General features: G+C 38.7%; 2 protein-coding genes across 2 annotated transcripts; both read left to right on the top strand.

The window, feature by feature from the left end:
- The first annotated feature begins 362 nt into the window (after positions 1-362).
- Positions 363-14292, top strand: LOC121979866 (TATA-binding protein-associated factor BTAF1-like). The gene is made up of 11 exons (XM_042531851.1): positions 363-466; positions 3256-3745; positions 3851-3919; positions 5433-5537; positions 5624-5848; positions 5922-6185; positions 6268-6317; positions 9038-9147; positions 9219-9301; positions 13498-13710; positions 13845-14292. Exons 1-11 carry the CDS (start codon positions 363-365, stop codon positions 14010-14012), a joined length of 1881 nt encoding a protein of 626 aa, XP_042387785.1. The 3' UTR covers positions 14013-14292.
- A 1511-nt stretch (positions 14293-15803) lies between these two features.
- LOC121981319 (late embryogenesis abundant protein At5g17165-like) lies at positions 15804-17005 on the top strand. The gene is made up of 2 exons (XM_042533773.1): positions 15804-16056; positions 16566-17005. Exons 1-2 carry the CDS (start codon positions 15890-15892, stop codon positions 16843-16845), a joined length of 447 nt encoding a protein of 148 aa, XP_042389707.1. The 5' UTR covers positions 15804-15889; the 3' UTR covers positions 16846-17005.
- The last annotated feature ends 6507 nt before the right edge of the window (positions 17006-23512 follow it).

Raw genomic sequence — 23512 nt, 5'->3', positions numbered from 1 at the left:
ACTGTAGCAGTATGGGTCAGGTAAGCTCACTGACAAGCCCTTACTGGGGTATGGGCCATGGACACGTGTACACCTCGGTATGTGTACACTCGCTTCTTCGCTACCCTATATAAAGGCCCTCATCCTTCGCCGGAGGTACGCGTTCAAGACCTTTGGAGCCACCTTTTTTCCGCCACTTGACTGAGCGCCGGAGGGTCGCCAGAACCCTTCCCGCCCGATTTCAAGGTGTTCGTGGAGCTTCGTGAGACTAGCGGGAGATCTACATCGGCGACCGGAGGCGCCACGTGCAGCGTCCGTTGATTAAGATTCGGATAGGATCAATTGGCGCCGTCGTCAGGCGCTCACGCATCCGAACGGAAACAATGGGCGGCCGGGCGACAACACACCTGGACGCTTTCGGACGGAGGAACTCGCTTTCGATCGAGATAAGGGCCGCCATGACTTGTGGGCAAAAGAAGCAACAGCGGTAAGCGGTAGGGCGCAAAGCGGCAACGGCGTCACGGTGGGCGGAGCACCGCGCCACCGGTGCATTTCATCGAGCCTATTCGCACCCCCAAGCAGCAACTCATAGAGATCGGGGATCTTCTTGGATGAAATGCCTGAGCGAGATAGCGTAAAAGGAAAAGCCCCGGCGGACTCATCGCCGGCAGATTAATCGTCGATTTTCGGAAGATATTTTGAGACCCTCTACCCAAGCATCGTGCCTCGACGATCGGCGAGTACAATGGGACAACCGACCGGATGATCATTAAGCAGGTAAGTCATGCAAGCTTATCCAATACACGGATGGAGTAAAGTGCCGAGTTTTCACCACTCTCTCGGGATCGGCTCAGCGGTGGTTCGGAGGCTTCCGGACGGATCCATCACAAGCTTCAAGGTTTCGACGGCCTTCCTCCATCATTTGCAAGCGGTCAGCTATCAAAAACCGGCGTTAGTCTGCGCCATCAACAAGAAGCCCGTGAATCGCTCCGAGCTTACATACAACGGTTCAACAAAGTGACCATGGATATTCCAACGGCCACCTCGGAGACCATGATGAATGCCTTCACACAAGGCCTAGTGGATGGGGATTTCTTCCGATCGCTCATCCGAAAGCCGCCCCGAGACTATGATCACATGCTACACCGGGCCAACGAATACATCAACGTGGAAGAAGCGCAGGCGGCCAGGAAAAAAGAAACTCCAACCTAGCGGGCTCCTCCTGCCGAGCGGAAACAACACGCCGCTCATCAGCCGTCCAGAGGGCCGAGGGCCGAAGCAATCCGTTCCCCTCATGCCAGGTCTCACGTGCAAGAGGTAGCTGCCGTCCGGCCCAAGCCAAAGAAGAAATGGACCTCGATGTTCTGCTCCTTCCACCGGACGGATACGCACAACACAAGGGATTGTCGGAGTCTTCCCTTAATTGCTCATCCCGTTCCCCGGAATGGCGGCCGACGGTCTCCCTCAGTCGACAGGCGACAGAGAACTCATGAAGCCGATCGGACTCGAACCGATAGGCGACAGCAACAGACTCTCGATCGGCACCGAACTCCAAATGAGAACGGTCTCGACCATCCGCTCGGAAGAAGAGAATAAGTAATACTTCCGGCGAGATCTACATTATTCTTGGCGACCGGAGAGACTCAACCGAGCAAGAAAGCGGCGTCCGGCGCTCCAAATCCATGCAATGCATTTGCGACCAAGAGCGAGTGAGCGGACTGAAATCGATTTGAACTGGGACTTGGAAGGAGTTGAAGTACCCCACGACGACGCTCTCCTCATCAAAGCGGTAATAGCCAATTACACTATTCACCGCGTATTTGTTGACACAGGAAGCTCAGTCAACATCATATTTAAGAAGGCGTTCGATCAGCTACAAATTGATCAAGCCGAGCTGCTACCCATGACAACCCCCCTATACGGGTTTACGGGTAACGAAGTTCAGCCGGTCGGACAGATCCGGCTGGCTATCTCTCTGGGAGAAGAGCCGCTCAGGAGGACGAGGACAGCAAACTTCGTGGTGGTCGACTCTCCCTCGTCCTACAACGTCATTTTGGGACGAACGGCGCTCAGCGAGTTCCGAGCAGCCGTTTCCACCTTCTATCAGAAGATCAAGTTCCCCGTGGAGGATAAAGTGGGAGAAGTACGCGGAGATCAACTAGCAGCTCGGCGGTGTTATGTTGAAATGGTCCGAGCCGAAACAAATTCCGCTCGGAAGTCGCCACGAATCGAGGTGAATGCTATAACTGAAAAACCACCCTCTTTAATTTATGAAGAAAAAGAGGAAGTGCAGATACACCCGACCCGATTGGAGGCCACGACCTTTATTGCGTCCGATCTGGAGGCCAACCAGAAGGAGGAAGTTATCAAATGCCTCCAGAGAAATTGTGATGTCTTCGTCTGGTCGACGCATGAGCTACCCGGAATTTCGCCGGAGCTTCGTGAGACTAACCGGAGATCTACATCGGCGACCCGGAGAGCGTCACGTGCCCAGCGTCCGTTGATTTAGTACTCGGACAGGATCAGTGTGCTTGTCATTTTTTAGTTACTCTAGTTAGATGATTTATTATTATTTTTTTTCACTTAGAAAGGGTCAAAAATATTGAACAATTATATATAAATAGGCTCTGAAAGATAAGTAATGACAGATAGAAAGAATAGCTTTTAAAAACAATTTCTTCTGTGTGCATTACCCACATGTATAATGCTCACGTATGGAAAAATAATATCATCTGAAACAAGAAAGTAAATCAGTTTTTCAATTCTCGTGTTTAAGCCCACAACATTTTTATCTATTTCTATTTTATAGTTAAGCAACACGTTGAATAATCTCCTTCGGAAAACTTCATCTTCACAATTTTTTGTATAATAAATGTCATATAATTAATCATGTACAAGATGTACTTATTAAACAAGTGAAAAACACCCACCTTGAATGAGAAATCCACTTAATCATCAATCACCCCAAAACACCTTTATGCTTCTCTAACAACTAGATATGCACAAGATGTTAATGAGAATGGTTATTGGTTATGATTGAGCACTATGAGATAATTTTCACGTTATATGCATCTCAAGGATTATTTTTTTGAAGCCTCTGCATTGAAGAATAGGCAATGGTTATCAATTTTTGGATGATTAAAGTTGCATGATCTGTTAAAAAATGATGTGCATAATACTTTCAATTGATCTTTTGATTGGAAATTTACTGTATGTTGCATTACTTTAGTTTTGTTATATTTCTTTCCTTAGCTTGTACTTTGTGGTCAAAAACAGGTACCAGCAAGAAGGGATCAACTGGTTAGCTTTTCTGAAACGCTTCAAGCTTCATGGAATTCTATGTGATGACATGGGCCTTGGTAAAACACTTCAGGCATCAGCAATAGTGGCATCTGATATCGTGGAACAACGCGCCCACGACAGTTCCAAAGACCTTCTGTCTCTGATTATTTGCCCATCCACGCTAGTTGGTCATTGGGCATATGAAATAGAAAAATATATTGACAATTCCTTAATGGTTACCCTTCAGTATGTTGGTTCTAACCCAGAAAGGGCATTGCTTCGTGATCAATTTGAAAAGTGCAATGTGGTCATAACATCTTATGATATTGTTCGTAAGGATATTGATTTCCTGGGAAACCTTTCTTGGAACTATTGCATTTTAGATGAGGGCCATATTATCAAGAATTCAAAATCTAAAATAACAAGTGCTGTGAAACAGTTGAAAGCTGAGCACCGTCTTATTTTGAGTGGCACTCCTATTCAGGTAGCCCACTTAGCTAACTTCTGTTTTTAGTTTCTCTAGTTTTAGCAGAACATTAGCTTGTAACTGAAAATTTACTTGGATTTCTGTATATTTTTTTGTCTGCAGAATAACGTCTTAGAACTTTGGTCTCTTTTTGACTTCTTAATGCCTGGATTTCTTGGGACAGAGAGACAGGTTTGTCAAGGATCTTACTATGCAACATCTTCATATAATGTTCCTTTTTGTATTTCTTTCTCTAATGATCTTACCTATAGAATATGGTGGTCAAATACATGACCATCACCTTCCAATTGGTTTTTGAAACACAACCTTATCAGCTAGTACAGAAATTGTGTATGTCTAGTTCATGCTATTTCATTATTTTGTCCTACATTTACATTATCTCACTCCTTATCTGATGGGATTATTGTTGGCTTGTAACTCGGATAATGTGTTGGAATATATTAGTTTCCAATATACCAAATTTTTATTAAATGAACCAGTGCTTCTTAGCCTACATATTGTCTTATCTATGTTTGTATCTTCGCTGATACTAAATTGTGATTATTGAGACATAATACCATCGAACCTTGTGATTAAAAATCTGGATATACTAGTTACTGGCATGTATCATTCTAGGATCTGATTTCACTTGGCTACTCAAAACCCTGGAAATTGCCTCAATCTCACTTCTCCTTTCCTTGTCATTGATCCTAGTGGTAGTGCTAATTGTCAATGTTGTAGATATCGAAGACGTCTCCCTGGTTGACATAGCATGAGCCTCCTTCCACCTGTTGACACTCAAGGAAGTGCCTCTTTCCTTTTGTTCCTTTAATCATCTCCATCAACATAGTTGACACTGTGTGAGCTTCTTTCCTTCAGCTGGTACTTAGGCAGTGGTCTCTTTCCTTCTGTACCTTCAATTCGTTCAACACCGAACAGTGAGACCAACTGAATGAGTAGCCGGTGCAAGACACCTCTCCTGCAAACAATGCCCTGCTCGTTCACATAAGCATCTTGTGCAAGCCCTTCCCAACAAAGAAGGCTTCCTCTATCGTGATGTTGAGATAAAAAAAAACAAATAAAAGGATCTAGAGAGGTGTGGATAGAAGATTTGTTTGTTCAGTGGCAGTATGGAGTTGCACAATGTGCTGTGAGGTTGGTGGGTAGCTAACATGAAGGAAAATCAAGAAGAAGGGCCCTTCAACCTTCAACTCATTGAAGGCTTTAGAAAAGTCTTGCGGAAGAAGCATGGATTTAATATGGTTATGCCTCCAAATCAAACACGTCTTATCCAATGTTGATGAACAGGAACCATGTAGAGGACACTACCTTTGTTACCAAGTTCAGAGGGATGAACTACCATATTCACAATTACATTGATAGGACTAACATAACATATGACATAATATATGTGAGATTTAATCTAGATATTCTAATATTCATATATAATTATTAACTCTTTACAAATATGACCATCGAGATCATAGTACTATTATTCACGTGGACTCACTATTTGTAGCAGTACAAGTGCAATAAATAATTAAATATACAGTGATGGAATAGTCGGAATGATTGCGAAGGGCTGTAGAACTTGCTATTTTTGTTTGCTATTTTATTGATTCTTCAAGGCTACTCTGAGAAGATGACATCTTCTGTGCAAAAAGGAATTTACTTTCCTAGTCTCTAATCCTGAGATAATATACAGTTCCAGACTACTTATGGGAAACCATTGTCGGCTGCAAGAGATTCAAAATGTTCTGCTAAGGATGCTGAAGCTGGGGTTCTTGCCATGGAAGCTTTGCATAAGCAGGTCATAATAGGTTTTAGTTTAACTAAGATTAAGGATTCTCTCTGTATCTCTCTCAAATTGCCTTTTCTCATGTTTATTGACCACAGGTCATGCCGTTCCTCCTCCGTCGAACTAAGGATGAAGTCTTAAGTGATCTTCCTGAGAAGATTATTCAAGATAGATACTGTGACCTGAGTCCTGTTCAACTAAAATTGTATGAACATTTTTCTTTTTCAAGTGCCAAAAAGGAAATAACAAGCTTGGTTAAAGAATATGAGGCGAGCTCTGTAGGAGAATCTACTGCTTCAAAAGCAACTTCTCATGTCTTTCAGGTACAATTGTTGGACTGGAAAATGCTTGCGCTTCAAACTTTAATTTTCCCTGTTTAACAGTGTCTTAATACAGGCCATGCAATATCTACTAAAACTATGTAGTCACCCATTGCTTGTTATTGGTGAAAAGACACACGACTCCCTTGTCTCGCTTCTATCAGATGTTATTCCAGGCTGCACTGATCTTTACCGTGAGCTCCATGAACTTCGTCATTCTCCTAAATTCGTCGCTCTTCAAGAGATTCTTCAAGAATGTGGAATAGGTTTAGATCAATCAAGTTCTGATGATGCCTTAACTGTTGGCCAACATCGAGTATTAATTTTTGCTCAACGCAAGGTGCTCTCCCATTTCACAGGTTATTTTGAGTCTTCATCATATTTTATGTGACGGTTATCTTATCTCATTGTGAAACCTGCAGGCTGTCTTGGATATCATTGAGAAGGATCTTTTTAGGACCCATATGAAGAGGTGAGTTGTCTACTGACATATTTTGATTCACATAATATAGATGTTGTGAAATTCACTGCTATTGCAACCTACTATTTATCTGATGGCTACTCAATGACAAATTATTTCTGGCTCAAGAAAATAAGGGTGACCTGGCATGAGATATTCTTATTTGTGGGTCTGGAGCAGTATCATATAGAAAACCAACCCTATATATGATGGAATAAGAACTTACTTTGTGGATCATACTACTGATTTTACTTGGGAGTTCAATTTTGTTTAAAATGTTACCAGTATCCTGGGCTAATCTGGTGCTCTGAAGTAACAACTGCAATCTATGCAGATGTGCAGTTAAAAAAATGCAATAAAATTACATCCCACAGATTAGATAACATGTGATTGCAAGAAGGCATCTATAGTTGGGAGACGAGAAGATGGGTATAATCATCAATAGGGATTTGGATTGTTGGAGGTGTGCTGGTGAGAATATCAGCCTTGGGAAGACATTTAAATTGATCCATTTCAAGATACCAATAGAGAATTAGAGAAAATGAGTTGGGAGCTTCAAGCTTGGATAGCAGTTGCTTGTGTGAAGAAAGTTGTCAGGATGGGCAGAGAGAGGGAGGTGGAGATTTCACCAAACAGGGCACTAGACTCTGCTAATTGATATTAAATAGATCACTGTCAGTGCATATGAAGAGGAAGCTACCTCACAAGATAGGTGAATGATTAAATTCATTGTTTTTTCTAGAAGGTGGAGTTGTTCATCAGTCTGCTGTTGCCATTAGGTCGTGTTGGCACCATGATCGGTCTTCTGCAAGTGGAGGTGTGAAGAGGCAATCCATTAGAAGAAACCATCCTTCCCTGCTGCTCGACTCAGTCAGGCGTCTGCATGTGGAGAATTTGTAGAGGCAAAGGCATTATTGGAAGAAATTACAGAGATGGTGCATGAATAGGTTGTCATTAGTTGGGTTCAAAATCTCCAGCTACATTGGAGTTACAGTTTTTGGCTGGAATTTCAGAATTGTACCAACTTTTTTTATGTATGGTGCCAATGGCAACTAGAGGTGGATGGAGGAAGGAAATAAACACGAAAAAGAAGAAAATAAAATAAGTATATACTTAAAGTTGGGAGTGTGTTCCATTTGAAATGGTACACATTTGACATTAGTTTGTATGAATACAAGCTATTAAAAAAATAATAATATCATTTCAATTTATCTTGAACTGTACTGTAGCATGCTAAAGGATGTCGAGTGTCAGCATGATGCAATGTTTGTTAACATGATTGACACAAACATTACCTGTGCTGTGTCGTATTCAGTTTCAGAAATTTATTGGAATGATATGTTTCAACTGTGTCACTTGGCACAATACGGGATTTCAATCATGGTCACTAGGTAGAACACCATTTTAACTAAATGCGTCCTTGATTGTAGGGATTCCTTGTTGTAATATGCCCTCATGAGCAGTGTGAGCACCGCAAGTGCAAAGATGAAGAGGTGTTATTGTAGGAATGTTGGTGAGCACATTAAAGTAGGATGAGGTGGTGATGACCACTCTGAGGCTGCTTTTGAGGATAGTCACATGGTTCCATGCTGAGGGATCTCCACAATCTGCAGTAGCAAATGTGGTTGCGGTTGACGAGTGTCCAATTGTGTATGTGAGGTGATCATGGATTGTTGTAGGCTGAGGGCTCAAATATGTAATAAGATCAATGTGTTCTCACACCCAAAGATTGATGAGACCTAGTTATCACTGGGCTTTGATGTCATGTTACGAAGAAAATTAGGGTCTTGTATCCCTTAGGTAGTCTTCTTTACCTATGCGTATTATTTATCAATGTGAAATTATAAGCCCACATATTATATTGCAAATAGATCCTTGAAGACACCAAAGTTGAGTTTTCTAATTGTCTATTATTGTAGTTTCTCTACATGTTTGGCTCTCGCCAGCCAGTCGAGTTCCTAACTTCCCATGGGATTCAAGTGTTACTTGTTAATAGTACAAATATATAGATGAGACCTTTCTAATAAATAAAGCTTTTGTATAGCTCACTCAATCCTCAATGTAATGTGAGATTAACAAATTCCATTTCATATTAGGTTTGATTATTTTGTCATCTTTATCGCCATTAAAAGTTCATGTATAGTTGAAAAAGAATCAGTACCATTTAGTTTGGACTGAAATTCTGAAAGATTGCTCCTCGATATTAAGCTAGCATGCCTCTTGTATAATTCCCATCTACATTACATTTGTCTTTTCTTTTTCTCTACAATTTTGCTAAAGTTTTTGATTGTAGCTAATCTTACAATCCTCTGTATCTTTATCACAAAAAAAGTAAGTTCTTGTATCATTCTCTGTGGGTCATCTGGTGCCTTGCTTGCTGCTCAAATGTCAAACGTGAAACACAGTATGACACATGGAGTTGATTATGACGATCTTGAAGGCTTTGCCTAATAGAGTTGTAGTCATGAAGTTATGTGAAGCATAATGGATCCTAGATATTATATTTTATCCAAGTGTGAAATTTAGTCATTGTACAAGTTGTCATTGGTGGGGCAATTACATTGTTATATGATGCTTCAATCATCTTATCTGACTTTATACGATTCATATATCATCTTTTGCCCAGAATATATAGTTAACTATTTGAATAATTAATTTTATGCTTTTCTCATCTTTTTGCTTATAAACCTTCAACAAACTTTCACTAATAGCATGCATTTGTGTTACAACAGTGTGGCATACTTGCGGTTAGATGGCTCTGTTGAATCTGAAAAGAGATATGATATTGTCAAAGCATTTAATTCTGACCCAACAATTGATGTTCTGCTGCTCACAACTCATGGTGTGTATGATATGGTGCTGTTATTTTCACACATTTGGAAGATAAAAAGATGATGATTGACTTATTTGCAGTTGGTGGGCTTGGACTGAATCTTACATCTGCTGATACACTTGTTTTTATGGAGCATGACTGGAACCCAATGAAAGATCTGCAGGTTTTTGTCCTTGCATATGTTCATTATGGTCGGACATTTGTTGCTTCATTATATATCTTTGCTTATGGATTTCTTGAGATGCTTTTAAGAATTAAATTGACGTTTTTTTGCTTAAATTTTGCATAAAAGTCTCTATCTTGTGTTTGGTCCTAAAGTTTTCATCAAGGCCATAAATAAACTTAGATGTAAATTCTTGATTGGTTTTTCCTCTCCCTTCCAATTAAGGCCTTGAATAAAAAGGTTGTATCTTTAGTATACATTCAAAACTTCGATTTTGATGAAACACGGAAATGAGATTTATAGATTTGAATAAAACATTATGCCAGGTAGAATAGTGATTATCTCGCAGGTTGATGAGAATGAGGGAGAATTGAGGAGAAGACAAAAAGAGAAACTCCCATCCTCTAAATTTTTCCAAAAAAGGAAATTTTATTTAATAACTGAGGATAATCTCTCAAACAACTAAACAGACGTTTATATAGACTCCAAATCCTAAGACACAAAAAAGGAAAATAAATCCTAACATATAAACCTCAATTCCTAAGATGCAAAGAAAGGAAAAGAATTCTAGAAGGAAAAAAAAATATTAATAGACTCACAATCCTAAAATTCTTAAACAACCTCAAAATCCAAAAAATTCAAAAGCCAAAAATTACCAAAATTATCCTAAATAGCAAACATATCTTAAACACCAAAAATATCAAAAATTATTAAAAATAGTATGAAAGGCATTCGGATCCTCCTGCGCCAGTCACCCTGAGTTCAAAAGAACTCATCCTCGAGTTTATAGTAGTGTCAGGTGATAGTCCAGGAGGAAGATCATTACAAATCAACAAAAGTTAGGAGACTGCTATTAGGTGCTATTGCCAACTGAGCATAGGGAAAGAACATCCTATTAATTGCAAATCCAGTATATTTGCCAACTACAATGGAGTTTTTTCGAATCTTTTTCCCAATATCGAGTAAATCTAGAACAATTTGTGGAGATGTTTTCTTTGGCCATACTATTTCTAGAAGTGGCATTATATGAGTAGGACTGAAGAAATGTCACCCACAATTCGAGCTTGGGACCTGATCTTCTCCAATCAAATTGAGATCAATTGTTGTTGTATTAGAAGCAAGTATACAACTGCTAGAGCAATATTTCTCAAGATCAGAAAATATTTGTTGTTTCAAGGATACTTTCTCAATAACTGCTTCAATGACCAAATCCATATTTTCGAAACTTTCATAATCAAGTACACCCGTGAGTAATGGGAGGGTTTTCTCGTACTTCTCCATCTCATAGACTATGCTCACCGCCTCTTGATTTGATGTAATCACTTGCTCATCATGGGCTTCGTCTATTTCTTCTAGAAGATTTAGTTCAAGCTTCTCAGTAGTAATACGCTTGATACGGTTTGAAGAAACCCCTTGTGTTAACAACACTTTCAAATCTGAATTCTTCATTGTCATCATCCTCTTCTTCCAAGACATCTTCATCAAATTCATTATCATCCATCTAATCATCATTATAAACTTGATCATTAGTCGCCTTGGTCTCGTCTCCAATTTGAGATCGAGATTCCTCTTCAATTATAACATCTTTGAATCCGTCTAGGTCATCTCGGGTGTTAGAGCTATCGTCCTCCATGATAAAACTTAATCGTCCCTAGTATGAAGGTTGAGTGTAACTAAAGGGAAGAAAACGACCTTTTATTTTTTTCCATCTTCACCTGATCCTTGATCTTCGCTTTGCCTTGTCGGTCTCGTGAGCATTACAATTGCTCCCACCATGCCAATGCTTGGCCTTTGAGTTTGATGGCGACCAAGTTTACTTTCATACAATTGGACACTTTCTCATAATAAAATATTCTCTCTACTTCGTTGATCCAATCAATAAAGCCCTCTGCTTGTAACGTACCAAAAACTTTGGACGAATCAATCTAAAAACTGAGGTCTCCATAAGGCTCCTCCTGATCATGACGTTCCTGGTATGCAGTCTGCTGGTGATAAGGGTTCTCGAAGTTAGACTTAGATCCACGATATGAGATCTCACAATCTTCAAGGTTTTGTGTTGTCGTCGCTAGACGCTTGGTTAAATCTGCGACTTATCTCTGTAAATGCTCAATCGTCATCATGTCCTGAACGCTATGATCATAGTACTCAACTTCCTCAATCGGAACCTGCCTATTGTTGCGATTGCTATTACGACTATGACGACCTTCCATTGGATATGATGCTTGGCTTCCTCAATCGAAACCTGCCAGCTTGATACCAACTAAGGCCGGGGAGAATAGCGATTATCCTGCGGATTGACGAGGAGTGGGGGGAATTGAGGAGAACACAAGAAAAAAAGCTGCCGTCCTCCAGATTTTTCCAAAAAAGGAAATTTTATTTAATAATCGAGGATAATCTCTCAAACACATAAACATATGTTTATATAGACTTCAAACCCTAAGACACACAAAAAAAAGAAATAATATAAACCTCAATTCCTAAGAAAGGAAAGAAATTCTAAAAGAAAGGAAAAATTATTAATAGACTCACAATTCTAAAATTTATAAACGGATTCAAAATTCGAAAAATACAAAAGACAAAAATTACCAAAATTACTCTAAATACCGAAAATATCTTAAATATAAAATTTTTTTCAAAATTATTAAAAATAGTATGAAAGATATTCGGATCCTCTTGCATCAAAACACCATAAATTGAATCATGAAGCTTAACTTGTAGGGGTGTTGCCACATATAAGCCTGGGATCGATTCTCAATGGGTGCGGAAAGCCCGCTGGTTGCCTCACTCTCCTGCATGGCCTATTGTTGCTGGGCGAAGCCCCCCGTTATTTACCCTCTTTTGGAAAGTGTGGGGCCTCTCTGGAGGGGCTGTCAAGGTGACGGTTTCACCTTTTTCCATAGATGAAGCTTAACATGTAGCTTTTCTGCTACTTCTAAAGTTCCATTTTTATTCCTCAACTAACACCAGGGTTGGGAAGATCAACATCCTGGATAGGAACAGTAGACTCATTAAACCCTAGGAACTAACTAAAATATATTTAAAAGATTATATTTGGCATTTTTAATCTTATCATGTATTCATTAATTTTCCATATTATTAAGTCTATGAACAATCATTCTAGCATCACGAGGAATAAAATAAGAGCAAAAAAGGTTGAGATCATTATTTGTTCAGCAAGTAATATCAGTATCAATTAACAATCAACAAAAGTACAAAATTCAATGGTCAAACCAATACTTGTCAGCCCTATATCCAAGTGCAATCTAAAGTCATTGTCTTGATTCTTGACCATTGAGATGGCTATTGGTTCAGCAAGTAATATCAGAGTATCAAATTACCAATCTACAAAAGTACAAATTCAAATGTCAGACTCAGACCAATACTTGTAAATTATAAACCCTAAATTCAAGTGTAATTTAAAGTCATTGTCTTCATTCTTGCCCATTAACAGTGCTAAGAGATTGCACCAAAATTTTTAGCTTTGTGAAAGGGATGCAACTGGATGCCATATATGACCCTATAGTCAACCAGCTCAAGTATCACTCTGGTGGATGTTATCGTCTTGCTGCAAGAGCATAAACCCTAGGCATTGTTGATTTAGTTAAATCAAACTTTCCCAACAAACAAACATAAAACATATTTTTTGTATAATTTCGATCAATTTTTCTCACAAAGAAAAAAATTATGTATATCATATATTTTATTTTAAATGTATAGCTTAGGAAAATTAATTTAATTGTTAAATGATGGAAATAAATTGTCTATATTGATTGCTTTTGTTGATTGATTTGAGTATATATTATGATGTAAACTCATGTTTTGACACATGAAGGTACGCATTGTCAATATAACTAATGTTTTGTTTTAGAAGAAAATATGGGGTGCATTTGTACTCAGAATATGTGGTCCCATACGTCTTACGCTTTACACGTCGACTCAACTAACATAGTAATTCCTACATATGTTTTATAAAGCATTGCACTAACTTCATGGACTCTTGGTAAAATTTCTGGTTGGATCCTCGTGAGGTTGAACTGCTTCAGCTGGATCAGATTCAGTGTGACCATTGCTATTCCTCATTACATAAAATATTTCTTTGGACTTTCTCTATACACACAATACATCTGTGATAAAACAGGTTTTCTTTCTTGGTGAGCATGGAATTACTTCTGTTGCTAATATGCTTAATATTTTAGGCTATGGATAGAGCACACAGGTTGGGTCAGCGGAAAGTTGTCAACGTCCATCGACTCATTATGCGTGGTACTTTGGAAGAGAAAGTCATGAGTCTGCAGAAGTTCAAAGTAACTGTTGCTAATGCTGTTATCAATGCTGAGAATGCAAGCTTGAAAACCATGAATACAGACCAGTTGCTTGATCTTTTTGCTTCTTCATCAACTGTCCGAATGGTGATTCACATCTCCTGTCACATGCATTTATTTTCTCTAATATTGTTTTTTTAAAAAAAAACATATGGCATGCCTCATCCTAGTTTTGACTTTAACACTCATGTACATATGTTTCTTCAAATGTTATTGAACAGGGAACCCAAGCTTCGACAAGCATTGGTAGCAATATGGACAATGATCCAAAGTCCTTGATCAGTGGGAAAGGCTTGAAATCCATTATCAGTGGGCTTGGGGAGTTGTGGGATCAGTCGCAATATGAAGAGTACAACCTAAACCAATTCTTGGAAAAGCTCAATAGCTGAGTCTTTAGAGTATTGCAGTTGGAAAAGCTCAATGACTTAGGTATTGCAATGTACAGGGTGATTCAGGAGAGTCCATCAACGCCATTTTTGAATGTGTTACTCGTGATTTTTTTGTTCTTCGAACATGCTAATTTTTGCAGCTGCTAACATCTAGGTGATCCAAATTTTTAGGAGGGCAGGGATGGATCACTAGAATCACGATGGGCATTTCATGTATAAATTTCAGTTGTATGACAACTTATCTTGTTATCTAAATGTCCATTAATCATTCCACACGTTAGTGCTGTCCCAGAGATTATTACAGAAGATTAACATATTTGCCATTGCTGATTTCTTACACACTAAACGAAGTTTTGCTGTCAATGATTGTGTATATATCCTAAGCTGGTCTCAGTTTAAAAGACTAGGCGATTTTAGATTTGTTCAACTGCCCTTGCATTTGTAATGTATTGATTTTGTTTTATGTTTGTAAAAACCGTTTGTCATCGAGGAAGAAATCTGTGATGATCACAAAAATTAGTAATACGTCTCGTGCCATAATTTGGGATTGGTTCTTTGTTGTCTGATACTAGGCAGGGATTGGGATCCGTTCATGTTTTTTTTTTCATTAAATTCCTCTCTTCAAGTTTGTATGTACCGAAAAAGATAGCACACTAAGTTTTAATTTCGATGAATTAACGGATAAATTTATTTTAATAGACGGTTAATTTAAGAATAATGGATTAATAAGACGTTCGTTGGGAGTATTTTTTTTTAAATTTATTTTGATAATTGATAAAATTTTTTTATAGAATTAGATCGATTGTAATTTTCAAAAGTTTTTTAAAAATAAATTTAATCAAAATTATTCAAATTTAATTAAAATCACTCCAATAAAATTTAAATTATTATTTTAATTATTATAAATTGTAGTAGTTATTATAGTGCTTATTGGAAAAAGTGATATCATTCACTCCTAGTGTTTCAGTATCACTGGTCTTATAATAAAATATAGATAGATAAATCACGGATAGTAATTTTACTCGATTGCAAAAGGTGATTCGTTTATTTTTAACGTCTTCGTCAACTCGTCCCTAGGTTAATACAGAAAAAGTAAATTACGAATGACTACTAATCATTAGTTCAGATGATCAAAATATGAAGAAAGACATACTGAGACGCTCTGAATTTTAACTTCAATAACTCATTTGAAAATTCTATGTCTTAATTATAGTACCATCTTTAGAAAACTCGTAATTTTACTTAGTACACTGACAGAAAGGCCAAATACTAATAGAATATTTTATGTTTAATGAAAATTAATCTTTAAATTTATGAAAGTAAATATCCAAATAAATACTAACAGTGTCAACTGTGAGAGTTTGTTATTATAGTAGCCATGATAGCAGTTACAGTCTGTTATTTATCCGGTGTGCCCATCTGAATCCTTGCCGTGTAACAGAAAATGCTTCTACCTGACAGCGACAGACAGAAACAATGTAAGCGACCAATAAGAGTCGATGGGTACGGAGGGGAGGCAAATTTTTTTTATTAATACTTGAAGCGTTATCTTCAATTATTATAGAAGTTTTAAAAAGAAAGTAAATAGTTTTTAAAAGAGATCTCTACCCAAATATTAATTTCCTATTCATAACAATCCAAAAATTGTTCAATATTTTATTTTCAGTTCTTTTTCTCTTTCGAGGCCGTTGCCGTCATTTTAGCCGAGACCGTTAGTTGTTACTCGGGACGGACGTCGATTCAAGAGAGAAGGGTTAGGTGAGGTTGTTAACGGCACGAGCCGGAGCCGTCCGTCACTGTTACCGTGTCACTGGGCTCTCCCCCTTCTTTATATTAGTCTACGAGAGAAGGAAGAGGATATCCAGATGCCGCTCTAGATGCCCTTTTTCCTTCCTGCTCTTCCATCGCCGATCCATCGCAGTGCTCTTCCTTTCCTCCCTTCACTTCCTTCCATGGCAGCCTACTTGAAGGGGCGCTCAGTCGCTGCACACCACGGGAAGCGATTCCTCCACCAGATCTGGGCCGCTCCGGCGATTTCTTCGAGGTACTTCTTGCTCGAGTCGATCCGCTGTTGTAGTTATCCATCTTTTTCTTCTGCTTCAGTTTTGCCCGATAGAACATTTTTTTTTATTCTTTATCAAATCGGTACTAGAGTAGATCAAACTTTTCTACTTGGAGATGGATTTTTCTCTGGTTTTGATATAGTGCTTTGATCGTATACTGTGCATTGCATCTGATGATTCTGATCCATCGAATATCCATTTGCATATGCTTCTTCCTCGAAAATAAAACAAAAATTAGGGTATCGGGGCTGGCAGTTGTTGGTGGGTTGCTTTTGTGTGTTCCACTGCGTGCCCCGGTAAGAATTCTTTGCTTTTCCAAAGTAATTCGTACGATACGAGTCGTAGAATACGGACCGTCTAGATCATCATCGACGGGAAGCACACTGATAATGCACCCCCAGATTACTCGTCTGCAACCTCCGGATAGCGAAAGGCTGCCCCTAGGCCACATCTGGCTGACACGTTCTTACTTGTGATTTGTTTTACACAGGGCCAGGGCAGTGCACCAGTCGTCGTACGACAAGAACGTGGACGAGCAGGCGCGCCCCACCGTGGTGCCGGACCATGTGATCGACTCCCGCAGCTCTGACAAGTACTGGGGACCGCACCCCACCACTGGCGTCTTCGGCCCCACTGACGACGGCGGCGAGTCGGCCTCCGCCGGCAGCGGGGGGAGCCCGGCGGTCACCGAAGGGAGCGGCACCTCCGACGCGGAGCAGACTGTGTGGTTCCGCCCCCAGGAGGGCGTTGACAAGGCACCCTACGCCTGAGAATTTCGCGGCGTTATGTGTGGTAAATGATATAATAAATCGTGCCGACGTTATGTGGTAAATGATATGTTCGCCTTCTTTCTGTTCTTCCCTGTTGTTTTCTTAAACATGATATAACGATCATGACGGTGCGGTTAATGGCTTGCTGCATTTTGCTGAATGCTACGGTATTACCGTTGTCGCAGTAGTTCTTTGCCTCTTGTTGCATATTTTTCTTGTTAGATTCATATTGAATTGAATCGAGAATGGAGGCGAAGAATGGAAGAAGCAATTTGTAAATTGTTTTTTTTGGTTTCCTTGTCGATTTCGACTCGTGATACCTGCTTCTGGTGTGTAGAGATTTACCATACATCAAATTAATGTAGCAATCAGGATATGTGATATAATCAATCAAAAACTCTTTGTTGCTTGATTTTCTTTTGATTAGCTAGTTGTCATTGCCCACACAAAGGCAATGGGAGAGGAACAAACATTTAACTGTGTAACTATAAGAAACCTGTAATTGTGGGAAAGGTTTGTGAACAAGTATGAGATCAATTTGCCTTTGTATGTTGAGTGCCTAGGTGTTTTCTTGATCTTCTCGTGCATCCCTTCGTCTTAATGGAAGTTTTAAAATGGCACAACGTGGTAGAATTTCAAATCATTGCACTCCGCTAGATCCCTTGATCTAGTGGAGTTATAAATAGATATCCATCCTTGATCCACTAGTAAAATAACATGGCTACCTAGCTAGCATGGGTAGTCACTTTAAGTGGATGATAAACAAGTACAAGAATCATGTATGAGAATATATTTTTTAGTGGGGAGATAATCCTAGAATGTTGGTTGTGGAATGATGAGCCGGAGGAAATTTTTTGTGGAATTAGACCGATCACATTTAGGATTAATTGGTTCAAATAGTTGAATACTTGGATTATTTAAAAAAATATATGAGAATGTCCACTTGCTCTCGAGGTTACGGTGTGATGGTAAGTGATAGAATGAGCTCCTTAGATAACAAACGTTCAAATTTTATCCAGGATATATTATACTTGAGGAATTCAAATTATTTGTGACATTGGATCGTTCGTTAGAATTCATTTGTACTTTTTGATTTTTTTTGGTGGTTGATGGAAAATGTTTGTGGGACTGGATTGGCTTAGTCGGATTGTAAGAGTTGGATGCCTAGATTATAAAAAAAATGAGAAGGTGCATATCTTTTTTTTTTTTTTCTATGGTCTCTACAAATAAACACTAAAGTTGTGGATGCCTAGATTATAAAAAAAATGAGAAGGTGCATATCCTTTTCTTTCTATGGTCTCTACAAATAAACGCTTACTTAAGTTGTGAAATAAGAGGGAATTCCAAGTTGATAATTTCTTCTTAGACTTATCCTATGTTTACTCTGAAGCATGGATGTAAAAAGGAAAGTAATCATCCATGGAAAATTATTCTCGAGAGAAGAGAAGAGAAAGTCAAAGGAAAATAGATAAAAGAAAGGAAACGACAAAGAAGGAGGGAAAGGAATCTACGGCTTGTGACCTTTCACTCCGAGCTCATGCTCATGGATGCCGACAATGTCACCTTAGATATGCTCCTTTTCACTGCACACACTGGCGAGCACTCCAAGGCCCTCTCGCTCTTCGCTAGCCTCTACACAGGTGAAAGTACTATGGCCACAAAATACTCCTTCTCATTTCCTCATCTTATCTGTGCATTTCACCTTTGCTGGACCTGAAGCTCGGACTTGCTGTGGCTGCAGGAGAGAGAGAGAGAGAGAGGCCGCTCTCTTCGATTACAACTCCGATCGACAAGCTCCATGGATCTTCCTTGTCTAGCGACGGTTTTGCCCGCGGGCAGCAGCCTTGGGAGGTCTGTTAGGTGGCATCTTCACGGGGACCTACATTGGCGAGCAGTTCGTTGATTCTAGTATTGTGATCAACCAGTTAGATTTTGGTTGTTAGAGAAGTAAGAGGAAGATGATGAAATTGGAGAAATTCGACATCTCTGTATTGAATCCTGTTGTATAATCGGAAGGTTCCATGTCGGTTGATCTCAATTCGCCTAGAATGTTGAGAAGTTCGGCGAGGATAAGACAAGATGTCAATTTTTCAAGGACCCGATGTCATCGACTCTTCAAGCGGGGAGGACGATGCAAACAATGGCAATGGATCTGAGAAAAGAAGACGAGTTACTTTCATGATTCTCCTAGTACCTGAAGGAGGTATATCGTACCTCTCTAATTCGGAGTTGAGGGAAAGGACGTCTATCTTGAAGGAGCGAGAGGAGGCGGCGATGATCGGATCGATTTTGGAATGGGGAAGCGGTGTTGCAGGCGGAGTGCTCTAGCGAAGAGTCCTAGAGAAGGCAAAGGGGATTTTGAGATGGCTAGCTCACTTCCGTTCGTTTTCGAAAGGATGAAAAATAGAGATAAAAATAATGAGTTGATTGTTTTGAAATCCATCTATCCTTTATTTTTGCTCATGTAAATAAGGAAAAATATTTCGATTGTATCATCGTGCTTCGGAGTAAACATAGCTCTAATGATACAAGTAATTAAAGATCCTTCTTTTGTAGAGAGATCGACGAACAAATGTCTTCCCGACACCAAATATTTTTGTTGGCACTACAGAAAGTAGAGTTACAATATATTTGTCAAGAAACTCATTTGTGATATAAAATATCATCAAAATATTTATGCAAATAATTAATCATCTCCCCCTTGAACTCCACAAATATGCAAGTTGGTCTTGGCCCAATCCAATATTATTTCGTTATCAAAATTTAATTTAATAATTTAGAAAATTTTACAAATTAACATAATTCAAAGTGTGAATTTTAAAAACCTAAAAGCTATTTTAAAAATAAAAACATTATTTAGATACATCAACCATAGGAAACTATAAAATTCCATATACATGTGATACATTGAATATATAATCTTTTTAACAAAATCAAAGTATAATTCAACCGCTTGATACTTTAAAATATGTGTAACTCATATCGCGTATGATTCACACCATCATGTGTGAAGCATGAGACATTTGACGTCATATAATTAATTAGAGGCTCTTAAATTCAAGCAAGAAAAATATAGAAATTCTTGAGTTAGTGTTGTTTATGACAAGATAGGTTCGGTAGATGATTTTTTTTTCAACTTCAAAGTTGGTGTACACAATTATAAAACGTTTGATGTTAATGTCGTGAAAGGATAAATCGCTTAAGAGAAACAAGTCGAAGTGAAAAGTTTTTATTTTTTGCCCTCCCAAATCAAATGGAAGAGACTTAATTCTACAATTAACCTAATAATCTTTATAATCATAATAATATGTTAATTATCTTCGTAAAGGGCTTTTCTTTTTATTATTACCCATGAGTTTCAACATTGTTTGTCGCTTCGGAGGAGGGGTTGTCGATCGACAAACCTTTGGGAGTCAAAGGCACCACCAAAGTGGTTGGCATCATAACAAGGGTGGTGGATGAATTAGTAAATAAATTATTATTGCTTCATAAATAATTGGATAGGGGTTCATTTATATCTTGCTTTGTCAATTATTTTGTGTTGAATTTTTTTTTTTATTATCATGGATGGAGTCTTCTTTACAATTGGTAATATCCTCAAAGTCACACATCGCAATTATGACATTATGATTTTGATGTTTGCAATAAAACAATGGACTATGATCCAACAAGAACTGCCAAGGTGCTCAAAGATGAACTAGTCCTACCCTACCTTATGAAATAGCTTACCTCTTATAGTATTCATTTAGTGGGACCAAATTATAAGGACTTATTTGCGAAAAAATTATTAACAAACCACTCTACCTTCTATTTTTTATTTTTAGGCCTTTTCCTCTCATGATTTTGCCCGTTAAACACATCTCTCCTCATTCAACAGCCAACCACATCACCAGCCATCCACATCACCGTCTATCTGACCATCACCGATATTTCGTCGCTACCAGCCAACCGTATAGTCCCAACGACCATTAAAAAATTATACTATATAGTTTTTGTTTCGCACTTGAAGAAATTATATAATTACTTAAATTAAATTAATAAGAATGGAATACTTATATTATAAATCTTCGGTTCCAAACTCTTAAGAGGCTGAGTGATTATTTAAATTAAATGAACAAGATAATAAATGTACGTAACTCGTTTGTCAAAGAGCTTTGACTTCCTCCTCCGAGTCCTTCGGGTCGGTGCGATAATTAAAAGAGAGATGTTATCATATTAAATCATAGATCGAAATTCACCGTATCTAAGTCATCTATGATTTTTTTCCTCAATATTAACCTAAAAATGAATTAACGAGAGCACTGGTACAAGTGAATCACCTCGTCATGCATTGACTTCTTGCTCAAAAAATTGTGTGTTATTTAAACTAAATAATTGGATAATGAATGTAACACTACACGATAAAATTTGTTGGGATGATTGACGTTACTAGAGGGAAGTGAACCGTGCTTTTCTTCGTGGTGTCCGTTTGTGTGCTTATCTATAAAAGATTAGTAAGTAATAAAATAGAAAAGAGAATAAAAAATACTCGCACAAGAGATATAATTTTTTTTTAAATGTTGTTTGGGTTCCTATTTTGTAGCCTAGTGTCCTAACGATAATTTACTAGTTTTCTTCTCATTAAATTACTAATGTAATTATCCTCATATCAACATTCAACATTGATCAATTTGACTAAGTAAGCCAAGATCTCCAGCAACAAACTATCATCGTCCAGCGGGCATCCTCAACAAGTGATTTCCGATGGTGAGGCAATAGATAAGGTATCTATAACATTAGATTGTAGATCACTAGTTCTAGATGCTGGGTTCAGTATGACTCATGTGCTGATTAGAGTGAATTGCATCTGTTTGTAGTTTTGGAGAGGCTCCAATTGTGGATCTGTTGGCAGCAGGGAGCACTGTGCTTGTGCCAGAAATAGTAGCTTCGGGCAGGAGGGTCAATCCGAGGTGAGGTTATAGTAGAAGTAAAGTGTTGAGTTATGAACACTTAGTATGGATCGAATCAGTATTAATGTTATGTTGTATGTAGGGAATAAACTCATGATTTAGTAACCCTAACGGTGTCGTGTAAATTAGGCATATGTATTCGTGTTTGGGTAGATTAGTGTGGATTTATTTGGGTAATGAATGAGCCAGATTAATTATCTGTTTCGTATATTGGATTAGCTAAAATTGATTACGTTGACGTAGGACTTTGATCGAGGCAGGTGTCGTGACGAAGTGACATCGGATTCAGCCTACATTTAGAGGCGGGTACTTCTTTACTTATTTCTTTAGTTATTGATCTTAGTGTAGGAGTTGGTTTCAGATAAATGTAGTAATTACCTTGACTCCACTCATATTATTTTCTTGTGCTTGATACTTTATCCACTCAATCTTCATGATGCTCGAATTTGTATCTATACAGTCTCACGTTGTATTTCCTGATAATTAGCAGATACTAGACACCATGCTTACCTGTTTTGACTACTGTTTATTTACGTTCCGTATTGAGCATGCGACTTCATGTAGCATACCTGATTTCTGTTATATATATATGATGATTGTTGCATTATATGCATCATGTCATAGAATGCATGTCGACGATCATGTCTCCCTTGTCGTTGAGAGGGTCATTGGCTTGGGCCGCACGCTCGGCCACTCATGGGTAGTGGTAGCTGGAGCGTGCCTCTTGTCCTGTCGTGCCCCCCACTCGCACACTCATGGGTAGTGATAGCTAGAGTCGTGGGCAGCAGGGATCCTCGTCGCAGACGTAGCTATTTAGCTACTATGCAGCTGTCCCTTCGGCCACTCGTGAGTAGTGGTAGCTGGAGTGGTGTATAGTCTGTCATTGTCCCGACCTCTCGACCATACTGGGGTCATGATACTATAGGGGTGGGCGGGAGTGACAATCCGTGCATACGCTATTTTCTGTTATACTTGATTATGCTGTTATATGCTTACTTATGCAGCTCTGTTACCACATACCTGTTATATATGCTTGGATACTATTTACTTTGACAGTATACCTTACATGTGATATTGGTAGTTATGAACAGTATTGTAGCAATTTGTGTTACTTCTGACCTTATACTACTAGCCTAGGATATGGTATCAAGTATGGATATACACACTTTGTTTACACAGTAGTATCTGCTATTTATCTTTCCGAGACGGTATCCTGTTGTATTCCTGGCTCTTTATTTACTTGTGCACTATCTATCTATTACCCGCTGAGTTTTAATACTCACCACCCCGTAAACTGGTTATTTCACCAGGTAGCCTGTAGATGATGCTAGTACACTTGGAGGAGGATCCTGACTACCGACCCCACGTCACTTCTGAGGATGAATTTCTGGTTTTGGTTTATCGTTTTGTTGTGATTTGAACTTGTGAACTTGGTATTGTAATAACTCATTGTGGACTTTGTGTTAACTTGTATTTGGTTTTGTTTTTGTCGAAGAGTCAAGCTGGGTCGGTTGATGGTGTGTAGTTTTGTTATTTTGTGTTTGTTATATGTTTTGCGCTGTGTTTGATTTTGCAGCCGTGTGGCATGCATATTATCTGCGTGGTTATGGTTTATTCCAGCCGTGTTGGCTGTGCTTTGCATATGTATATCTGTCGGCTATGTATATTGGTTTCATTTGTCACCGCTATAGAGGAGGTGCTGCCTGATTTTCGTCGGA

Source organism: Zingiber officinale, chromosome 5A (assembly GCF_018446385.1).
Source record: "Zingiber officinale cultivar Zhangliang chromosome 5A, Zo_v1.1, whole genome shotgun sequence".
Lineage (NCBI taxonomy): Eukaryota > Viridiplantae > Streptophyta > Magnoliopsida > Zingiberales > Zingiberaceae > Zingiber > Zingiber officinale.
Note: the sequence above shows the minus strand (reverse complement) of the source record. Positions and strands in the feature narration are given on the sequence as shown.